Consider the following 24,611-nt stretch of genomic DNA (forward strand, 5'->3'; position numbering starts at 1 on the left):
AAGGGAACAAATATTTAGTTTCTTCAGCAAAATAGGAGATTCTTGACTGCACTGCAAAAAGTATTCTGGGATTCCTCGGTTTGCCCGATTAGACTGTGAAAGGGGACTGTGAAAACAATTCCTCAAGGAGTTTTGCACACCGTTGTAATTCCATATTTAAAGAAACAAAAGAATGTGAAGAATAAAAAGAAATAACAAAATCAATAGGGATGTTACTCTAACATCTAAGGCATAATTAGATCAACCCAGTCACAGGTATCTGCTTGATTGTGATTATTATTTATTTATTAGCAGACGCCCTTATCCAGGGCATAAGAGATCAGCATTTTTAAAGTGCAATACAGTGTAGAATAACAGTTCAAAGCATAGTACAAATTACAAGTTCAAAATAACATCAGTGCCTATGAGAAATATACAGTTAATACAAGTCCTGGAACCAGAGTTCTGGATGAGCTGGAGTGGGCGGGTAGTGGATGCAGGCAGGCCAGGCAGGAGGGAGTTGCAATAGTCCAGGCGGGAGAGGACCAGTGACTGGAGTCTGGACTGGAGCAGCTGAGTTGAGTAGTTGGTGAGGAAGGGACGGATTCTGCTTATATTGCTCAGGAAGAAGCTACAGGTGCGTGTCAGCGTGGTGATGTGCTGGGTGTAGGAGAGCAAAGGATTGAGGGTGACTCCTAGGTTCTTAGTGGAAAAATAGGGAGGGAGTGTCATAGATTCCAGTGCGATTGAGACTGAGAGATCAGCAGAAGGTGAGGAGGAGGGGGGGACAAAGAGGAGATCAGATTTGGAGAGGTTGAACTTGAGGTGGTGCGAGTGCATCCAGGTGGAGAGAGCAGACAAACAGGAAGAGATGCGAGAGGGGATGAGAGGGTCAGAGGAGGGAAAAGACAGGAAGATCTGGGCATCATCTTCATAAAAATGGTAGGAGAAACCATGGGATGCGATGAGGGGGCCCAGAGAGCGTGTTTAGAGAGAGAACAGGACTGGGCCCAGGACAGAGCCTTGGGGTACAACTGTGAGGAGAGGTTGGGGGGTGGATGAGGAACCTCGCCATGTCACTTGGTAGGTCTGGTCGTTGAGGTAGCAGGAGAACCAGGTGAGAGTGATCGACGGTGTCAAACGCTGCAGAGAGATCAAGGAGGATGAGGACTGAGGAGAGGGAGGCCGCCCGAGCACAGCTGAGGGAGTCAGTGACTGCCAGGAGAGCCGTCTCAGTGGAGTGAGCTGTACGGAAGCCAGATTGCAGAGAATCAAGAAGTGAGTGATGGGAAAGACATGCAGAGAGCTTGTTTAAAAGAAGAGGAGAAACAGACAGAGAGGAATCAGAAATTGAGGAGCGAGGAGATGAAGGGGAGTAGATCAGGAGCAGTCACTTGGAGGAGGTGAGTGAGGAGAGGGTCCAGGGCACACATTGTGGGTTTGTGTCCTAGGAGGAGAGAGGAAAGTTCAGAGTCCGAAAGAGGTGAGAATGAAGAAAAGGAAAAGGAAGCTTGATCGGTGGGAGACTTGGTGGGATGGGAGAGGAGGAGGGACTGTTGAAGAGCTTGTGGATGTCTGTGATCTTGGAGGAGATCAAAGTCATATTATGTTTTCTTATTGCTGTGAACAATGTTTAGAGTATTGTTCTTCAATATGTCTCTTCTTTGATGTTTAAATGATGCCTGTTGCATCAAAACATGTACAAGGAGGAATGTATTCTCACAAAATAAACTATGTTGATCTCTTCACACAGCTCCTACGTGCTTTTCTCTTCTTGTGTCAACTTTGGATGTTTTGTGCTGCCCTGCAGGGGTCACTCTCTCCTTCAGTTGTCAACCCTCCAGGACTGTCCTGGAATCTCTAGAAAATAGAAAATAGAGTCCATCCCTGGGACAGTGCTGAGAGGAGCCCAGGAGAAGAAGAGGAAGTGCTCAGTGACTGTTGAATAGTGATTTCGTTGTATCCCTAGTGTAACTATTTTGTAAGTTAAAATATCCAATGCTAGGGTGTGCAGTGAGACAACAGTTCCTGGATAGCTTAAGACTTGTCTTACTGCACAAACTGTTGTGTACAATTTCTTCCTTAGCTTACACTTGTCCTGTTTAAACATATAATTGGTGTTCTATAAGTTTTGAACCAGGGCTAAACTTTCGGATTGGGTAGGCTTATCATAGTCATACCTGCCAGCAAATTTTGACTTTGGTTACTTTCCTATTTCTAACATTGAATGACTGAAATGCAGATCTGGTATATCTGTAAATTCAGGTGTTGAATAAAGGTTGGATTTCTGGTATATTCTGGTATTGTGATATATTTTCATAATGAATATTTATGTGTTTGTTTATGAGCAGACACCATTACCCTGGGAAACGTACAGTTGTCAGCAAAATAAACACATTTCACAACACTACATACAATTATATTCCTAATTAGTGTAAAACGAACTAAGAGCAAGTACAAACTCCAAAACTAGGTTCCTAAACATCACAGATTCTGTAGATAATCACGCCCAAAAGCCACAGACAGTGTAGCATATCCTAACGTGAAATCCATTGAAAGTATCTAATATCTCAGTATCCATATATATCAGCTCTGTATCTGCTCTTGTGTATTTCCTGGATTTTGTCCCAACCCAAGTCTCAGCTATTTAATTGGTCTAATAACCTGATTATCTGGATGAATTGAACACTTGTCTCCAGGTACCCAAACACCCTGTGAGTACTGCATCTTGAGTCAACAACATATTATAAGCTAACAGTTGTAATAAATACATATATAAATAAATAAAATGCAAGTCTCTTAAATACGCTTTACTGGGAAAATACATTAATTTAGTATGTGACAGCGCCACTGGGGTATGTGCACACTGAATCACTAATTTCACTACACCACCTAGATATTTTATTTACAGAGACATGGGGCTCCCTGTGCAGGTTCGGCTGAATCTCAAGGAATGCACCTGAGCACAGGTAAATGGGTTTATTAACACATTCAACTACAGCAGCAGGGGTGCAGCAGAGCACGACGTCTGCTGCACACGACCAAGGGCTAAAGCTACTAAGTTACAGTTAAAATCACCTTTTAATAACACAGGGCAATAATTAAAACCTACACTAAAGCAAGGGAAGGACGCACACTAATAAATAAATCAATTAAGTGAAAATAAAGAAATTAAATGAGCTCAGAAAGCACCTGTCATGACTTTTACTCCAGTTGGAACTGCATTCCTCTAGGACTGGAGTTTGACACTGCTGATTTACAAGCTTTGGAAGTTAGTGGAGTTAAATTTGGCACAGCTTAGCAATAAGATAGGGTAGCACATGTATTAAATAGTTCTAACGGATGACTAAATTACATGAGGAGGCATGAAGCTGTGTCTTACTGCGCTTGTGATTTGGCTAAGAAATATATAAGAATGCATATATATAAAAAAGAAGCCTAGTTTTATAGTATTTAGAGGGTAGTTGTAGGAAACTGTGCTGTGGAAAAGTAAAACAAACATAAATAAATAAATAAATAAATAAATAAATATAAATTAATAAATTTGTATTTGTATATAGCACCCTTCACAGGGTAGTCACTGAGCACTTTACAGAGTGATAAACAGACAACAACAAAATAAATAAACAAAGCATACACAACTGATAAAATAAACTATAATAAACCATAATACACAGAGGAGAGAAAACTCAAACTCCTATGGATGGCAGATTGTTATAGGAGAAAATAAATCTCTGGGGATCCATGACTTGAGGTCTAGGCCTAATGGTTGCATCCCCTCCAGGCAATATAGTTGTTACTGCAGCAAGGAGATCAGCAAGCTCTAAAACAGTGCTGCTAGCTGTGGTCTTCCCTCTGGTGGGGGCCTCTCACCGGCCCTCGGGGCAGGGGAGTTGGAACCGCAACAGCCCTTGAGATGGCGATGGCTCATCAGCCCTTGGGGTGTGGGCGCCCTGTCAGCCCTGCAATGTGGGGTGCCGGTGGGTTGTGCCTGGGTGGGGGTCAAGGTGTCTCATCAGCCTCTGAGAGGGAACTATTGCTGGAAGACAAAAAATAAATTTGTGCTCAGGTGCTGCTCATAAAATGCAGGAGATGACACAATACAATTGTGCATAGCATGCCCATGGCACACCGGTGTTATAGTGACTAGAAAAACAGAGACTAGGAAGATGAGTCTTCAGACGTGATTTAAAGGCTAAGACAGAGGGGGCATCTCTTACATAGGCTGCAAGATCATTCCAGAGTTTCGAGGCCCAATGATTAAATACATACATACATACATCTATCTAGAACAATGCTACATCTACAATGTGACCCCACCAAGAAATTGGCAAGATCAAGATTTGTAAAGGAGTCCATCTAGGCAAGTCTTGAAGAAGTGTTCAAGACTTTGGACTGGGAAGAAAAAGGAATCAAGTTAAACAGCTTATTGGAACAATTTGCAGATGACATTATCATATTTGCAAAACCACCTGAAGACCTGGAGCTTCAATTTCAAGAACTCTCAGATGCAAACAAGAAAACTGCACAGAGTAAACCAAATGTCACGTTTAACAGTTTTGTGATATGTAAGACAATCGAGAAGATCAACGGATCAAAAGAAGAGTAAAAATGGGATGGAGTGCAGTTGAAAGGAAATCTGCCCATTTTCAATCACTGCATTCTACCAGTGCTTACTGTGAAACCTGATGCAAAAATGATGATGACACAAAGGAGCATGGAAAGATGTCTGCTGGGAATAACAAGTAGAGAGAGAAAAAGAAATGAATGCATGCAAGAACAAACCAAAATACATGACATCATGGAAAGAGTGAAAATGCTAAAATGGCAATGGGCCAGATACATTGCAAGAAGAAACAGATGAAAGATGGACCAAGGAGGCTATTGAATGGATCCTAAAAGACGACCACATAAAAGATGGGAAGATGAAATCATAAACTTTGCAGGTGTGACATGGACAAGAGAAGCTGTAGATCCAAGTAAGTGGAAACATCTTGGGGAGGCCTTCATCCTGCGGTGGATCAATATGGGTTGATGGTGATGGTCAACTTGTTTACATTTCGGGCTTTGGAGGTATTCGTTGCCTGGCTGTACATAAGTATGCTTCACCACTAGAGGGGGTTGTCTCTTAAGGTTTAGGTGGAAATTAGCACATCATTTAGACATTTGTAGTCAAACGTGGGCACACCCTTCATTTGAAGCAATGCTATTTGATGAATAATTTACTTTAATCACTGATGCTCATTTTACTATACAAATGTATTTGTATCGATCTATATAGAGTGGGAGTTCAAAGTTCACATACCCCCAGTCATAACTAATTTCAATTAACTGGAAACTTCATAGTTTTCTCTTGGTTGAACCATATTTACCTAGCTAACCAATATGTTATGGCAAGATTGTAATAAAATGAACTTCAGTGACTTCTACAGAACACCTTCATTTTGATGACACCTTCATTTGGTTAGGAAACTGTGCAGCTGCCGTTCTTAACAGCCTCTTGTAGCTTGGTCTAAGTCAAGGCTTCCCAACCTTTTACTAACAAAGACACTATTTAAACACTGGCCAGTTTTAATCTGACCCCAAAATGCTTCACAGCCAAGACATTTTCAGTCATAAGCATTGCATTACAAAGCACATCCAGTATGGTGTTTACACTTCTGGTTTAAGTTCTATTCTATTGTCTATTCACAAAAATATATATATTACTTAGCATATATTATTAGCATTTGTGACCCCGTTTCTGTTGCCTCCCCAGAATTGGGAACCTCTAGTCTCGGTGAAATCTTCCTTCTACCGCCTCTGAAACATTACAAAACTACAGTTTGATTTTGAAATTGTACTGGTTGCCTGTCACAGATTTGAACCAGATTTAGAGCCACTTTACTGCCAGGAGTCAAGCAGTGCCAGTAAGGTTGCTTTGCACATTACAATGCCTTTGCCTCTGGTAATTGTAACAGACATGTACATTTCTGCATAACACATAGCCTTTAGTCTGTAACTAAATTTGAATTTAATCATCTGCTTTCACAAAGCTTGTATTCACACAAGTACTATATTCACTGCTGACGGCTGCTGGGGACTGTAAAACATCGATTTGACATTGATATTGACAAAATAGTGAAAGAGTTCTGTTGGTAGTCATCTAAATTTGTATCTATTAAGAATAGCCAATGCCTTGGTCTAATATACAACACTACGCCTGTATGGGTTCCTGGAAATGGCTTTTATTAAATCATACAGTAGGATGTTGTTTAATGTAACAGGAGTGAATTTACTTTGAATGGTCATTGCTAATACAAATACAATCCCTTTCAGACATGTTTCTTTCAAAATTATACAATGACATCAAACTTAAAATAAGCTGATATTTACTGCATTGTTTATACATGCGATTGTTCTGAATGCTGTGGTGTGAATCAATGTACGAAAGGTTTGTTTCGGGATATTTTTTTTTTGGGGGGGGGACAAAAACGTTTGGAATGCGTGAGAAATTCCTACAGTGGCGTGAGAGCCTGACACAACGGCCGAATGCATGAGTCTCACGCTCCATGCCTGGGACTTGACAGGTCTGCATATATTGGCACTCGCTGGTCGGAGCATTGTCTTCAGCCATTTTCATTCCAGGCTTTTGAGAGCAAGAAGTCTTTGGGAGGAGGATCTGTAAAGTCCCTTGACAATAAGCCCTGAAAAGGTGGCACCAGTGCTGTGCCCCACATGATTTTCTACAAAAGGAAATCAGGATCACATGACTGGGGAGGTGGCCAGTGCAGAGATTCATAATGGTATTACATCACTACTAATGAGTGACAGAAACGTAAAATGTTTAAAAACTGGGAAGAAAGGGTGGAGCGCTGATAATACTCCAGTAACAAAGAGAAAGTATGCTATATTTATAAACTATATTTATTATTAATTTATTTGGCTGACACTTTTAAGTGGAAGACTACTACTTTGGATAGATTACACTTTGAGAGTCAGTATGCTGTGAAATATGACACATATTACAAGAGAGTAGCATGAACAGTCATAGGTATTGAGTCCTTCTGAGTAGCATTTCAAAATGTACACTTATCCCTGTCTTGACACTTTAATCTGTACAGTTGTAGCTATGGGCTGAAACAACGCTGAGAAGTCGTCTCTGATAAAAACAGGTTAAATACTGAAACACTTTTGATTCTGCTCTTCCCGGGGAAGACAATGAAATTTGATGTGTTTAAACTAATTGAATTGATGTTACAATTTGCACAAAAGGCAAACCACGAACTGTGTTTTTTTCTAGTGTGGTGAATGGGAAAAATAGTCCCATTGAAAAAACAAACTATGGAAAAACAATCAAACTAATTACAATTATAATTATTGCTGGTGTATAAAGCAAATGGCATCCTTTACGTTACTATTATTACTTAATTTCATTCATTGTAAAAGCTGCATTTTGACAAGCTTTTGACATTATATTTGTCATTCTACAACATGATCAACATTTTCTGTATTCCTATTCAAGAGACGACTATTAATGTAGTTCAATTACTTTTTTGTATACAGATGATCATGACAAAAGTGTGTGATTATTGTGCTGATAAAGTATTTCCCCTTTTAAAACAGAACAATATGTGCATTTGTTAAATAAATCCAGATCCTCCCTTTAAAAGGAAAACAGAGTGAAATTCAGACTGGTTCCCTGAGGTTCACCACCCAGGTTTAATTGATCTCTTAAAATCAGTCACGAGAAAAGGGTTTAATTTGTTCAGACTAATAAATAAATAAAATGATCTGTTTAACAAATCTGAAGCATTAATGATAATAATATTTTGTGCTGAGCTCCAGTTGTGGAGGGATTGCATTACAATATAACATTTAAAGTAAGGTTAGATTGACAATAAGAGAATAATGCCAGAGATCACAGTCATAATCAGATAAGCAAGCATTGCATCTGTTTAATAAAGGTCTGCTTCTTGTTAAATTATGTCACTTACAGAAATAACTGCAGACTCTCACACCTTTAGGGTTTATGTGCTCCCAATCAGCAGTTGCAAGATCACATTAGCCTCGACTAATCAGGCCAATTAGCTTCAATTAGGTAATTTTAGAGCTCTGTTGGAAGGAAAATCACAAGGCCCTATAGGACCAAGATGGACTCATACTCTCATACTTTGGCAGTTTGGTGCCTGTGGAGCTTGTGAATGATAAAAGCAGTCTGGATGACATTCTGTGTGTTTCTAATTTCAGATGTTCGCCGTTGTATGGTGCCACAAAAGGCAAGGAAGATGCAACATGCTGCAGAGATGTATTGTGACTGTCTGACTTCTTCTTTGAAAGCCTTCCGTGTCTAGGGACATCGGCTCATTCTGGAGCATCTTTATCTCAGATCAGACGACGCCTTTGCTGTGGTTGGGAGTTCCATCAGGGTTCGTGTTCAAGCAGAAGCCAGTGGGGAGAGCAGCAAAGTATGGGCACATCAGGTTTCAAAGTGATAGACGCCAAATGTACATGTATGAAAGGAGGAGTGAAGTTCAAATAAGCATTCAAATTTGATAGCAAAGGAAGCAGTAAATGGGGTCCCATGAGGTTGGTTGTATGGGCTGTCTAAGCCTAATGCCAGCCTTGGTCCCAGCATTTTCAATCATCTAAACTAGTTAATAACAGACCAGTAAAGTATGCATACTGGTACTGAAGATTTCCCACTTTCATTCAGAATTGTAGGCTGAACATTAAATGGTCAAAATGCACCCTTTTATTGTCATAGCCTTCACCATCAGTTCAAACATAGGTTGTCCTTCAGCATTAAATGTAGTAGTTGGACAAATCATACTTTTAAGTTTGAAGACAGTTTTGACATGCTATTTAATTTGTTAAATAACTGAACAACCTATCAAACTTCCAACAGATACCATATTTTACTTTATGTAATGCTTATATAGGTTATCATCTGCTCATTTTCCATTTTAAGTACATTTTGGTAATCGGATATGGCCCAATAAAGTTGAACCTCTAACTGAATTAAAACACTAACTCCAGAGAAATGGAATCAATTTAGGTTAAATTAGGGAAACCGAAAGAGTGGAATATCACTTTGTGGATTATGTTTGGGTGCAGGTGTTTGTTTTCTAATTTTATTTTCTGATTATGGTATTCTTGCGCTACTGTCTGTACTACATATTAGCCTAAAACACATAGGAATTCCTGATTTGCATTGTTATTATTTCTATAGCTGTTATATTTGTTTTCTTATATTATGCATGTATGCATGTATTTAGCAAATATACATTTACATGGATGACTGACAGTTCTGACAAAATATACACATTTCACAAAAAAATGCAATTAGAACAACAACAAAAAACAACAACAACAAAAAAAACGACAGTGTGTTCTATACAAAACACCATATTAATGAATGTAACTGAAAGTAAAGCCAATTGTAAAATGCCCATAATTGACAAACCATGCCCCTGGTACCAACCAAACCATGAGAACTTCTAATAAAAAGTTGTAAATATAGAAAGTGTATGTGTAAAATACACTCCTATAAACTTTCTTATGTTCTTATGTTCTAAACACAAGACACATATACAAACAAAAACGACAGTAATACGTCATTCGCAGGGGGAAAAAAAGTTATTCAAGTAAATTAATTAATTAAGGCAAATGAATACGATTTTTGTGACACTGGAAACTTTTTCAAACCCACCCATGACAACAAAAGCAACATCACATCAAGCCAAACAACGACCAGGACGAACAATGACGAGAAACCAGTGCTACCAGTTGTCAACCCCAGTTTGAGCCGGAGCTGCAAGGGTTAAGCCTGTGGAATGTTGCGCGGAGGAATGTGCATGCAAATAGAGTTATGCTAATGAGATGCTAATGAGCGGCTGGCTGGGAACAGAGTCATGTCTATCCAGGCTGTTGGAGCTAAGATGGAGGATTGCAGAGAGCGAAGTATGGATCTGCACTGAGGACTGGGGATCTCCGGATTTTGCTGGCTTGTTTTTCCGGACCTATGGAGGAACTTCGGGACGCTGATCATGCCTAGGAAGGGGAATGGACAGCTGCCGTTACCCGATGGCTGGGAAGAAGCGAGGGATTACGATGGCAAAGTGTTTTATATCGACCACAACACCAAGCAGACCAGCTGGATCGACCCCCGGGACAGGTAGGCAACTGCATAGGATAGACCCCCCTCCTAAAAAAACCAATACCAACTGGGGAGCTGACATGCACAGTGCAGGAGCACAGTGGGAAGGGGGTGTGAGGGCACCACAGCCCTGTTGAAAAAGTTGCTGCTACACTTTGGTATGCGACCCCGAGTCCAGCTAGGGGGGCAGTGTTTTGCTGGTTTGCATGCTATACCAGATGTCGCTGCAGTCTCAGTGAGCTCCTGCCCTCTCGGCCACAGTTGCTCCCCTAAACTGTTTAAGACCTCTTCTCCGGGGTGCTTGTTCTCCTCCGCAAACCGCTACGTGTCCGGTCTCTACTGGGGTCCACGCCGCCCCGCCGGGTCACTCGCTAGGCCTCTTCTGGCCGGGACGGGGATGGGGGTCGTGGCTGGGTTTGCGGGGGGGAGGAGACCCCGCTTCGGAATGAGTCGAACTGCCCTGTTCGCGGCGGAGAGGAGTGTGGCTGCGGGTTGCGGTTCGTGGAGCGCAGGTTTCCGCAGGTCTGCGCGGCTCCACCAATGGGATCGCTGGGATTGTGCAGGTCTGCGCAGGCCTGCGGGTAGCTGCGGTATGAGAACGCGGCCACTGGTCTACACTTTCATGCAAGAGGGAGCGGATACAGTGGATGTAAAAATTAAATCAATAAAAGTTGACGAGTTGTAGGCTATGCTAAAGGTTTTTTTTTTTTTTTTTTTTACCTTTTATATATAGCTGTCTGTCTTGGTTTAACGTTTGATGGAAACAATATATAAATTCCAGTCTTGGTCTTAATACTTCATGAAGTGTAACTTTATGTACTTGATCATTTTGAAAAAGCATTGAAAAGTTCAGCAGTACATTCAACTACATTAAGCTCAGTTTTAGGCAATTGAGCAATCTTGATCAAATTATTGTATGATTATTATTATTATTATTATTATTATTATTATTATTATTATTATTATTATTAATAACAATACATATAAGGATGGATATTTAATACATAGACTTCATAATTGTATTCGGAAAAAAAAGCCTACATTTAGTTTGTTTGAAATTCCTTTTTCTTTTCAGAAACTGTATGGCAACTAATTTTAAAGTGCAGCTTTATGTGGAGTAGAAACAACAGTGACAGTTCAGATACTCATGTCTCAAGATCAGTTTTTTCTTTTTTCTTTTCTTCAGTTTATTTTTATTTAACAAGTTCTCTCTTCTAGGTCAAACAAAACGCCATTGACTTGTACAGTGATATTAGTTCAGGTGTCTTGACTTGTGTCCTGAGGGTGAGATTATCCTTGAACTATACTTGAACTAATGACTTTCTTAAGTAGACCAGTTTTCCACTCCTCCTCGTCAGTTAAATAGACAAAAACACAGGCCTGGATTGTGGTCCCTCGGTCCAGGACTGCAGACTCCCTTTGGTAGTCTCATCTGCGGCTGATAATGAATGGAGAGGACACATCCACTGATTCTTTGGCGATTTTGTGTCTTTATTTTTTCGTATCGGTTGTAGGAAAAGCAGCCAATCTATCTCTGTTGTTCATTCCAGTTGGTAACCTAAGCTCCCGCGATGTAGAGATATTGTTTGTATTGATAAAAGCTCAGTTTCCTCTTTATTTGAGGTCTAGTGAACTAGTTCTGATGTGTGTAGCATACATGATGCAGGATTAAAACGGGAACAAAAAACAGACTAAAATGTTTCCCAGAGTGAAACTATCTGTTTATAAAAGTAAACCATGGTTATTGCAAGGTGAATTTATTCTACGGTTTATATTAAGCAGAAGGAAAATGGCATGAAAGTACTTCAATGAGATGTCAAGCTTTTACAGTACATATACAGACTATTGAAATTAGAAACCTTTCATGGGGATTGTGGAATTATCCTCTGCACAGTGGACTCCTTTAAAGCCGAAGCTCTCGGTTCCTTCAAGTAATGTAAGGGCTACAGTGTGTGTGATGTACGAATCTCACGTGTTTGAATTCATATGCAGTGGATAGTTCTAGTGAAAGCTGAAGTAAAATTGGTAGGAGTTAGTATGTTCTCTATGGGATACGGGATTGATCTCCTAACCATATTACCCAGTAATACTTTACTTTACTATGTGAAGAAAAAAGCAGATTACATACTCTGTCCTGTAATGGAACTGTTTTTCCCAGAAGATGAATGGAATCGTGAAAATGCCTAAAGCAATCATTAATAAAAATGAATCTCTACTGCCCTTGATATTTCAAAACGGTAATTCCCATAAACATTAGAAGTGATTAATGACTTTTATTTGGTAGGCCATGATAACTCCCCCTGTGGCAAGTATTACTGCTTAAAGACAAAGCTTTTTAGAAGGAGGTTTCTGCAAGCTACATTTATACATTTTCAGAATATACAAAAACAAAATAAACAAAAACAGCTGGTTTTAATTAAACTGGGTGATGGATTATTCCATAAAATTAGGAGTTTTTACTCCGTGCCTTCTCATTGTGAATACAACATGTAAAAATAGATTAACGTAACGTAGATAAACGTACATGCAGTGCAGTTCTCACTTATTAAAGCACCAGGACTGGGACCGGCCTAAAATGTGGGCTTGTATATTGAAACTTCTATATTGGTGCAAACCATTCAACTGATGAAAAGTGAGCGTTGCGTTGTAAAGGGGCCAGTATAAAGAGGTACTGTATTTCATAGTGGTTTTAATAACAGATAAAGAGAACAAGAGCCTCTCTACTTTGGGTTTGAGGGGCTTTTCTTCAGCCGTTCATTAGCACACCGGTCCAGGAGGAGATCGCTGAAGCAGCCGGCCCAGGTGCGACTCGTTCAGCCATCGCGGTTAATACGAGCAGGCCGTGATCAGGCAGTTTCTGCATAGGCCAGCACATTGGGGAGCTAAAGTTGAGGAGGGCTTTGACAGCTAAGAGAATCAGTATTGTATATAATGCCAAATCCGACGAGTACAACTGCAAGGTAAAAGCTGGTTCACTCGTCGTCAAAAGACCATTTCAATCGCTTAACTGAGCACGCGTTTTTCAAAACCATCTCTCGTAGTGAAACGCAGCCTTTGATGCTGCAGTTTGAATGGGAGCAGGTATGGTCAGAACCTAAAATGTTGCCCCTCTGTCATTTCTGTGCATAACAGAGATCTGGAATTAGTTTTTTTTTTTTTTTTTTGTATCCACGTCTATCTGTGTCCTTGAGTAAGGTCCACAAAACATCATAAAGGTAATGGTAAAGGTAAAGATAATGGTCAAGCGGTGGTCTATCCAGCAATCCTTGCAGGGCTCCAGCCTCCAGTCAGACAACTTGCTTGAACGTTTTCCTTGGAGACCTAGAGAGCAGCACCAGTTTGTAATCATTATTGAAAGAGTAACTGTATTTCTCTTTCTGGTAATGATTTCCAGTTGTGAGTAGTCTGCAATTCAAAGCTTTCCTGCTCACGTTGTCTTTCTGTCTGATTTCTTTCTATTTTAGGCTATTAATCTCGCCATTAACCACCCACAATAAAAGTTTGTTAATTTACATATTGTTTAAACAAATATACAAGTTGTTTTTTTATTTGCATGGTAATGTATTTGACAGCTCATCTCTTTGTTTACCTTTCATGGGGAATCTCCCCGTCCATATTAAAACCTCCGGGTCCCACTCCCAATTTAGTGTCCCAAAACATGTCCCCAGTCCAGCTACTTGTTTTCACATTGCAGTTCTCGTGTAGAAACATTGGACGCTGTGTGTCAGTTGGTGGACAGGCACCATTATTTATGCCATTACATTTATTCTGAGACTGTTTTTACCTTAGGCAAAGTAGTTGCTTCATGCTAACATTGGGGATAGATGCAACAAAGTGTGCGAGAGCCTCCTCCGTCATATTGGCTCTGGTGTGTGCAGATAAAACCGATGAATCTGTGGAGAGTAATGTCAAGTGCTGAGAAATATGAGAGGAATCCTGCGCGGTGGAGACGCACCAGTCATGGAGTGGGTGAGGAATGTGGGGGCTGTTGTAAACGTGTGGGAATGACTTCTTACTCCAGATAACCTCCGACAAACAGCCTGCATGAGGTGAGAATAGCCTGAGAAGTGTTTACACAGAGATATCTCTCTCCCTCTCTCCCCCCCACCCAAATGTGCTGTTTTTCAGTTGTGGCCCGACTATTTTTAATGAGATGGTCTGGAAAGCAATAGTTGCTAAAGTACAGCGCTATACAGTTCATGATCCCCTGCCCTCCCCATTTAAACCTAGCTTTTGCTGTAATGCTTGTGTAAACACACTGGTGTTGTACAAAGACAAACAATTAGGAAATAATGGAGTGTCAAAGTGACGGGACTAAGATTAACAATTAGTTGATGAAGTTCTGTAGAGTCCTGCATCCCCGTCTTTAAAGTTTCCAAAAGGGGATAAGCATTGAGCTGTATACTTCTTTTACGTGTGACGTTGATGTGGTGATGCCTCAAAGGTGTCTGAAAAGATCTTGCAGTCACTTAAGATATTGACCAATGACATGGTTATTTACGATCTAAGACCAATAGGTAAAGCTGGGAAAAAAGGCAACTTCTATTTTGTATGATACCCAACAATACATCTTATATTAATAATGTCTGATCAATTTGAATTCCAGTTGCCAAAGTGCAACAACTGCATGTTGCGCTCCTACCAAAAAATCCAATCCGTGTGTTCATTGAGTGTTTTTCGAAATGTAGCATCATCACATGGAAACTGAATTATCAGTGCATTCCAGATCCAGTTTACACAATCAGAATGTACCAGGAGGTCTGAATGAACAGTCCCCCCCATGCAGTGACCGCCACTATTCTCGCATTAGGAATCTGAAAAAGAGCACTGCGTTTGATTTCACCACCTCATTCCCACCAATCATTTGGTGCAAAGCTTTTCTATGCATTTCAGTTGTTTGTCTGAAAGTTAGGCAGACCCTCTACATTGGTAGTCACCTGTTGGAAGCAGATCATTAATTGTCAGTTTGCAGGTTTGCCACCACTTGAATCGCCACTCCTTCGCATTCCTGGGATGGGAGAACCATAAACACTTTAACTGTCTAATGACTCTATTGTCATAGAGCTTGGACCTTTTTTATTTTTCTTCAGAATTACTTCTTTTTTCTGGCATGCCTTGTTTGCTGAACTGTCTTTGTTTATGTTAATGTAACTGTTTCTTGAAAATGTTTCTTTATATATTTCTAAATTACTTGCACATTCAACATCTCAGTTACTTAAACGGCTTTTGTGCCTTTTTGCTTTGTTAAGTGTGACTTTACCTCCTATGTTGCAGTTGCTTTTTAAAGCAGATAAAGTTGGCTACATGTAAGGCTAGGGGTGTGTCGTGCCACCAATCAATCAGTCAGTCACTCCTTCATTGCTTTAAAAGTGCCCTTCGTCTCCGCCGTCTCCGAATACATTGTACAACACAGCCTCGCTTACTTGTCGTCCCGTTTAAAAGCAATGTCAATGTTCACTACTTTCAGCTTACTCAAGTGAAAAAATAACGTCTTTCTGGTTAAAAGCTCAGTCATAAAGCTGAGATTTCTGCACATGTTAAAGGTTGTCCAATCTGGATACAGTACAGCTAGTCAAGGCTTTGTAATTTAACAGCAGAATCCTTAATCAGTGAGGTACCCAATACATGGCCAATAGAGAGATCACAGGTATATGCCTAGCAGCGTTGTAGTGTGTCAGTGGATTGCTTATTTTATGTCCTTTATGCTGCTCTGGGTAGTTGAATGACTTTTCGGTAACAAGCAAAGAAAGAAGAAAATCTAATATGGACCATGTTATTGAAAAACTATTAATCGCATATCTGTCTGTAGTCATACCAGCTCTTTCTGTATAATAGTGCGGAACAACCTATTTGCTTTGTGTCTCAGGGTTCAGTTTCTTGCAAGCATACAAGAAAAAGTAATTTGTACCTAATATTCAGTACCCCAACCAGTTAAACAATAATTTGCACTATACATACCTTCAGAAAATAATATTTGTAATAAAATAAAATGTCTATCTGTTGCTGCAGTCTGCAGTTTAATTTTATTTTCTCTTTTGTCATATTACTCTGATGCAGTGTATTAACAAAGGCTTGGCGCATCTGTCACTGTCAAAGTATTAAGAGACCTTGGGTTTCTGGTTGGCTTTCCTAATTTCCTAATCGGAAATATGTTTGTAATGTCTCCTGGGAATTCATACAAGAAGTCAAGGGATACTTTGTCAAGTAATACAACCAAGGTAGTTCGACATTATTTGCGCAACTTTATCTTTAGGAAAAGTTTGTTCTGGTATTTTGGGTAGCGTTGATAAGGTTCAATGCAATCACAGGCCATTATAGAGGCCAGCGAGAATCTTGGAATTTCTGAAAACTGTGACTTAATCCCAGTCTTAGCCAGGCGTGCATGCAGGCTTTTTTTTAACATTCCTCATTGTATAAACTGCAGAAAATGTACCTGCTCATCAGTATACTATATTAGATTTAAATTTGCACTCCTGATCTATTCATTTTCAACCCTCATAATGCTACTGTACTGTATTTGCATACCTTTAAGAATAAGAAAACCAAGATATACACTCACCTAAAGGATTATTAGGAACACCTGTTCAATTTCTCATTAATGCAATTATCTAACCAACCAATCACATGGCAGTTGCTTCAATGCATTTAGGGGTGTGGTCCTGGTCAAGACAATCTCCTGAACTCCAACCTGAATGTCTGAATGGGAAAGAAAGGTGATTTAAGCAATTTTGAGCGTGGCATGGTTGTTGGTGCCAGACGGGCCGGTCTGAGTATTTCACAATCTGCTCAGTTACTGGGATTTTCACGCACAACCATTTCTAGGGTTTACAAAGAATGGTGTGAAAAGGGAAAAACATCCAGTATGCGGCAGTCCTGTGGGCGAAAATGCCTTGTTGATGCTAGAGGTCAGAGGAGAATGGGCCGACTGATTCAAGCTGTTAGAAGAGCAACTTTGACTGAAATAACCACTCGTTACAACCGAGGTATGCAGCAAAGCATTTGTGAAGCCACAACACGTACAACCTTGAGGCGGATGGGCTACAACTGCAGAAGACCCCACCGGGTACCACTCATCTCCACTACAAATAGGAAAAAGAGGCTACAATTTGCACAAGCTCACCAAAATTGGACAGTTGAAGACTGGAAAAATGTTGCCTGGTCTGATGAGTCTCGATTTCTGTTGAGACATTCAGATGGTAGAGTCCGAATTTGGCGTAAACAGAATGAGAACATGGATCCATCATGCCTTGTTACCACTGTGCAGGCTGGTGGTGGTGGTGTAATGGTGTGGGGGATGTTTTCTTGGCACACTTTAGGCCCCTTAGTGCCAATTGGGCATCGTTTAAATGCCACGGCCTACCTGAGAATTGTTTCTGACCATGTCCATCCCTTTATGACCACCATGTACCCATCCTCTGATGGCTACTTCCAGCAGGATAATGCACCATGTCACAAAGGTTGAATCATTTCAAATTGGTTTCTTGAACATGACAATGAGTTCACTGTACTAAACTGGCCCCCACAGTCACCAGATCTCAACCCAATAGAGCATCTTTGGGATGTGGTGGAACAGGAGCTTCGTGCCCTGGATGTGCATCCCACAAATCTCCATCAACTGCAAGATGCTAGCCTATCAATATGGGCCAACATTTCTAAAGAATGCTTTCAGCACCTTGTTGAATCAATGCCACGTAGAATTAAGGCAGTTCTGAAGGCGAAAGGGGGTCAAACACAGTATTAGTATGGTGTTCCTAATAATCCTTTAGGTGAGTGTAGTACGACTGCATTGGTCTGCATTGTTTAGAAGTATTTGAGGAGGAATATCGATAGGTTGTGAATGCAACCCTGGTTACCTGATACAGCGAGTACTACCCAAAGAAGAAGAGGACAATGCACATTGTGCATGGGCAACCCATGAATGATGATTTTAACATAGCTGCCTATAGGCCAGTACACCAATATCATTACTCTCCTGATAACTAATTATCTTCCTGTTTATTCCAGCATTATGTTTTTTTTGTTTTGTTAGTATTTAATTCATTGTTGGCATTTTATCGTATTTATGTTTATTTTATTTTTTTATGTGCGTTTTGTTTGTTTTTAAATAGTGCTATAGTTTAGCCACCTCTGATAAGTAACTGGCCCTGATTTCTGCTCCACTGCCTCTGTTGATGGTCAGAAGTGTGTCCCTATTGGAGCCGCTCCTTTGCTGAGCCTCACACACTCACAATATGGTTGGTTGGGCAGTATTTTAATCTGGAATACATAATTCGTGCCAAAAAAGGAATGAAGATAAGAAATGGCTGTCTTTTTTGTGTACCATCTATGAGGCTAAAACCAAATGGAAAGAATTCACAGAAAGGAGATGGACAAAGTTATTACACTTTGGATTTCACTGCTAATGTCAGCTTATGGCTTTTGGATTGGTTTTGATTCTGAAACAATTAATTTAAGGGCTTCAGAGTGGATTTCCTGGTAAAAGCTTCTGCTTGAGGTGCATGTTGGGCCATATAGTCCTGAATATCTGTGGTCTCAATGAGCTCTCTGTGGAGGTGGCTTGAAGTCTGACCCATTCCTTAGCTAGCTATGCCAAAGTGACCCCTTGTCTCTGAGAATTGTCTGTGAGCCTGCAGATTTATGAGAGCTGTCCAAGTCCTTCGAAGGGGCGTGGAGGAGTTAACAGCACTTAAATGATTTTGGGGCAGTGTCTGCATTCATGGGCCGAGTCCTAACAAATGCTGAGATTACTCCGAGAGCACTCCGTGATGGGAGGTTACTTCGGTGTTGCTGACACAATTGATCGTTCTGCTTTGGTACCTTAAATGTTTAGCACACGATTGCGGGCTAATGATTTACATTACTGGTGACACACTATCCAGATTAATGTAAAAAATGGTAGGGTAATGTCTGTATTGGAGCTGTTTGGCCCACTTGCTAAATTAGGTGCAGCATGTAAATTAATCTTTCTGTAGCGGAATTGATTTATTTTTCTGACAGAAGAATGAATGTGTTTGCGCTACAGGTAGGCTTTGGAATAAGAAATTCAGCCAAAGGATTCAATTTTGAGGTCTGCTTGTACTGCAGCAGGGAATTAATTCTGTTTCTTTCATTATGTTGGCATCTGCTCCGAAACGGTAACAGTATTATTAGTGTGAGTTCCTTACAGTGTTATTTTAAAGCTGAGCAAAAACAGCATTAACCCAAGGGAATATCAAGCCCTTTATTGTTAAGCTTACGTTTTCAGGAACAAAACTGTAATAAAGATTCTTTCCTTGATAAGTCACTTTCATTAAAAATGTAGCATACCACCCAATACTTTTGATAGGCACTCTGCATTCAAATAAAACATTACAAACTGATGTTTTGTGCTGCATTTTGCAGCTTTAACGGTATTCACATCTTTTATTTGAAAAATAATATTGCATTAATTTAGTTTGACAAATATTTTTCATGAAACTACTTAAGGTACTTGTATACTTATCAAATATCCAGAGTTTGCTCAACATGGAATCAACCTAAAGCAAACTATAAAGATTGCCATTGATGTGGATGTAAACTTTGGATTGACACTACATAGAAATCGGTGTTGATTATATATGCAGTATTAAATGTGTCTTATGTCATGTTGTGTTGCCTGCTGATTGGTTCCTGGGAAGACCCCTAAAGTAGCTAACTGTTGAGGTTGATTTTTAGATCCGTAAATGTATGCATCTTCCTTTGGTTCATCAGATCCAAATATCCTGGCATGCAGATAAGTTGTTGTGCTATGAAATCCCACTTTTACAAGTAGAACAGAATGCCTTCTTAAATTATATGAAACTGCTATTTAGTACAGCTTTGTCAGTTTTGATCAGCAGGAGGGTCGAAGATTTGGTTTAATTTCCTCCTTGGTCTTGGCCTTTGTCACTTTCGTAAGAATGGTGTTGCCTTCCAATTTTACAGAGTTGCTGAACACTCATTCATCTTCCTTTAATTCAACCTCCCCACCCACTATAATATTCGGGGGCTTTACGCATTAGTAACTCGGAGTACAGCCCCCTCGTCCCTTTACCCTTTTTCACTGGAACGTCACAAATGAGTCACTTGCTTCTAATGTCCTGATAACGGGTCAAAGATGGTGCTTAAAATAATACAAATGAATAATACATATGAAAGGCATAGTGTATGAGTTATACAGCTCGGGTAACTGAAGTAAAACTTTTGGTCCAAAGGACATATAACAACACCACTTTTACCTCTCCTAAATCTGTCAAATTGCAGCACAGTAACTTGTGACATCTCTTTACCCAATCTTTGGAGAATTTGTATTGAATTTGAAAACGACTTTGGTGTCTTGGGTACCCATTTTTACATTTCTATAAGCGTTGGGCCTCAACCAAGATTTAAACCCGTGACCCTCAGATTATACATCCAGGGCTCTGACCACTACTCCAAACAAACTTTTGTATCCACTGAATTGACTAAATGTATGTAAAGTCGGTGCCTATTTCAGCAGGCCATAGGCAGAACACAGCTCTTGTTAGGGTAAAAGAGAAGGCCTTGGGAATATTGGAGATGGAGGTGGGGTAGGAATAGGGACCTCCAAATTAGGTAATGGCTTTTATTGTGGATTAACATCTTCATACCCTGCTCCCTGACTAAAACTCTTACAGACACCTCATAAAAGAACATTAAATGCCATAGTTGTCTACTGTGATTTTAGTACGCTGTTCTTTCTTGCAAATGTCTGTCCCCAGAACGATATTGTTAGAGCTTCCCTACTGCTGAGAGAGTCTGGCTGGACATGTCAGTCGTTCTCCGGCCTGCAACAGTGTGTCTGTGAGCGCCAGAGCGGAAGTGACATGTAAAGAGTTCAGCAGGGTCATTCTCTTCGCACAGGAAGGTGTTTTTTTGTTTCTGTTTTTTCTTTTTGTGCTGCCCAGTTTGTTCAAAGGCCATGTTTCATGCAGAGCTCTAGTTAGCCCTACATCGCTCTAAAACTGCCCATTTGTGCCGTTTTCCTCACTAATTTGATCTTATCTGTTTATGTACTTATTGCATCCAAACTGCATCCAACATCGTGTAAAGATTTAATAACTCGTCTTGATGTTGTTTCTGTGTTTGTATTGGCATTTTCTAATGGTTCACTAAATGGGTTTCGCCAAACTGTTAGTTTGAACTCTGTTGAGCAGTGAATTAATGCTTTATGTACCCCATCTAGAGGCCTCAGGCCCCGAGGATTTCAATTATTCATCAGTATTATTGAAACAATAGTTTGGTAACATTACTTAGGCCAGGTTGTGCTTTGTTTGTGTGGCTTAATTAATCTCCGCACAGTTTGCATACTGTGCCCACATATTCATCTTCTCCTACTATTTAAAATGAACTGCACATATGAAATCAATACAATTAGACCGTTGCAAATTAGATCACAGGATTTCCATCTACAGGGGTTGATTTCATAAGTACATCCAATCTAAACTATATAAGCTATAGGGAGAGGGGCTGGCGTTGAGTGTTTCTTATAAAGTACTGTAGTGAGTCAACCCATTTAGGACTAATTGATCTGATTTGACACTTGCTCCTAAAGTATCTGTCTTCAACATCTTTCTGGCCTGGTTTGGAACCGAACCGTACTTCAGACTTGACTTCGATATGTTAAAAGAGGATTCTGTTCCTAAAATGATCTATCCTGTTTAGATCCATGTAGGTCCTTGTTTATCCTCCAAGCGAGGGCCAGCGCTTGCTTATGTTTTCTTCCTCTCCGTCCCTGTGTTCTTACCATGGCAACGAGGCCTGCCTAATGAAATATAGGGACTTTGGCGAACTTAAGCCGTTTTTTTTGTTTAGCTTAAAATAAGTTAACTGTGCTGAAATTCCAGTGCCCCAAGTACCAGGTTTAGATGCACACAGAGGCTGAGAATATACCAGGGTGTGTGAGGGCCTTTTGCATTCCAGCAAAGAAAAGGGACTTTTCTTTTGGTGTCCACCACGTGACTGCTTAGCCAACAAGAAAGTGTGATTCTAAAAATGGATATCTATATTGCTCAAATTCCTTATCGATTCCTTTCATTTTCACTGTTTAATGGGGCTTAAGTTTTGAAGGAGGGAGTGTTTGAAAATGTATGTCTGCGAATGATGTGTTCTTATTGTTTTATATTGAGGACAATTTAATTTAAATCATTACACTTGAAAGCCAGTCGCATCTGTGAGAGCAGTTGAATGAGAGACGGCTTGCAACGAAAACAGGAGAGCAGCCATAGAAAGCACATAACACTGAGGCCTTGGTCTATTCTACTGTGACCTCTTCACCAGCTCGGAGTATACATTTTTTTGGGGGCGATTAAACCATACATTTGTGAACAAGTGATTTGTTCAGATTTGTATCGCATAAGGAAGAGCCCAACCACAGGTATCACAGAGGTATCCTAAGGTCTGTTTAGATTTAAATCTCTCTCAATATTTTCTCAAGCTACTAAGCCTTTGTCTGAGAGGCTATGTAGCTGGTTCCCAGGAAAATATGTGCGCTCGTTTGCGTCGACACAGTAGGGGAAAGGGTGAACGGCATGGCATGTGTTTGGTCGATCTGTCAAAGTTTGTGCATCACCCAGCTTCAAAAGCTGACCCTTTATAGATAAAGAAGGCTGAAAACGGCCTGGATTTACAAAAAGCACTACATCATAATGAAGGATGGTGCCCTGCCCTGTATAACACTTATCTGTGTTAAACATATTGAGGGCCGGGATGTTTGTCTGCTATACAATTGAGAGCGGATCCATCAGCTGCCTTTTTACACTGCTGTTAAAAGAGAAGATGTCTTATCCAAACTTTCAACTGAAGCCTGACTGTTTGCGTTTGTTTGGTGAGAGGTGAAGACAAATTGCTTCTTTTTATTGTATATCCCTTTATTATTTGCTGAGGGTACATAAGTGGCCTGGGCTATTGTTGTGAGGGAGATAAAGGGTAGGGTTATGGGGAGCTAAACTATCCAATATACAGAAAGGATCTTGCTGTTAAAAGGAGGATATGCTGACAATGAGTATGAACAAATGGGTTGTGTTGAAGCGCTATCAGAAATGCATTATGTAGTTAACGGATTCAAACCAGTAATATGTCCAATACAACAAGTAAAGTAAAAACAAAGTATAACAAAGCTAATTGACATTTTCCACTTGTAAAATACAAGAACGCCAAGGACATAATGCATATATGTAACCCTTATTTTACAGTAGTGGATAAATAGTCTTCCTGTTGTTTTATGAGATAAAATAATATGCTATTTGACCTGGGAGCTTCAAACTACTGTTGCTCTTTTCAATTATCACCCCTGTATCATTTTAATACTGCATGCCAGGCAGAAAAGGGAGATATTTTAATTTAGATAAGGAAGACTTTTTCTTGTGGCACTGTATTTATTTATTTATAGCACATTCAGCTGTCCGGTAATAATTTCAAAGATTGTATTGTCATCCTTTTACCTTGCTTTGACATATTGTAATCCTCTCCCTACAAATAAAGGATTGTTTATCTACAGTATTTCTTTACTGGTGTATTATGACTTTCTGTGTCAGACGTTTCATGATCATCAGGGCTATGCTACAATGCTTGCTCCATTTTGTGCATTGTTGCAGTTTTCTCTAATGCACATCATATTCATAAAACAAAACTACTGTGATTAACTTCACACCTAAACACATTTCTTCGCTAATGTGAAAACATCAATGGAGTTGTGAATTTTCACAGACGTCTTTCAGGATGCTAATTTAAGCGCTACCGGAAGCTCTTTTTATAGTGTAACATTAGGTGTGTAATAAATGGTGGCAAACCGAGACCGACTTTAAACGTTTTATGAGTATGACCCACTATATGTCAAGGATACTCATTTCTACTCATTTTCATAAAGCAGGGTGCTGTGCAACAACGAGAACATACCCTTTTCTGTGGAAAGAGCAATGTACTTTACTTGGTAACTGGGTTTTCTCACAGGGTAATGCAAAATTACTAGCTTTGCACCTTTCTGATGTTCAATTTTTTTAGGTACTCAGATATTACCTTAATAAAACACCAGCCATTTAAACTATCCAGTATTTCTTCAAAATTATTCAACATGTGACCCCTTCACAGTGTAGCCTACTATATTTCCCAGCCTATTGACTTGCAGCTATGTTTTTTTTTTAACATTGTTACTGTTAGCTGCTGTGTTTTACTCTAATTGTCTAATTTAATTTAGAATTTTAATCCATCGTCCTATTGTTTGTCATTGTCTAAATCTTGTAATTGTATTTATATATAGCAGTGTTTGCCCTGCACACACATTTACCCTTTAAGACAGTGGGTGAAAAGTAAAGTTCGCTTTTAATCGGGCTTCAGAGTGTAGCAGGCCTCTTTGTGAATGAATGGGAAATGTGCCTAAAAGCACGTGCCGATCTCGCTCTAGGGAGAGAGATCACTCTAAACAATATTTGAGGTGCAACACATTCCACACACTTCTTCTGCCCTGAACAACAACACAAAG

At 40.0% G+C, this 24,611-nt stretch overlaps 1 protein-coding gene across 1 annotated transcript in view; it reads left to right on the plus strand.

Annotated features, from left to right (window-relative positions):
• Positions 1-9,853: 9,853 nt before the first annotated feature.
• LOC136764274 (protein WWC2) overlaps positions 9,854-24,611 on the plus strand; it is a 67,702-nt gene continuing 52,944 nt past the window's right edge. The window contains exon 1 of the mRNA XM_066718164.1: positions 9,854-10,135. Coding sequence (XP_066574261.1) covers positions 10,008-10,135 — 128 coding nt within the window. The 5' untranslated portion in view covers positions 9,854-10,007. The remainder of the gene's footprint in view (positions 10,136-24,611) is intronic.

This window comes from Amia ocellicauda, chromosome 12, assembly GCF_036373705.1.
Source record: "Amia ocellicauda isolate fAmiCal2 chromosome 12, fAmiCal2.hap1, whole genome shotgun sequence".
Taxonomy (NCBI): Eukaryota; Metazoa; Chordata; class Actinopteri; order Amiiformes; family Amiidae; genus Amia; species Amia ocellicauda.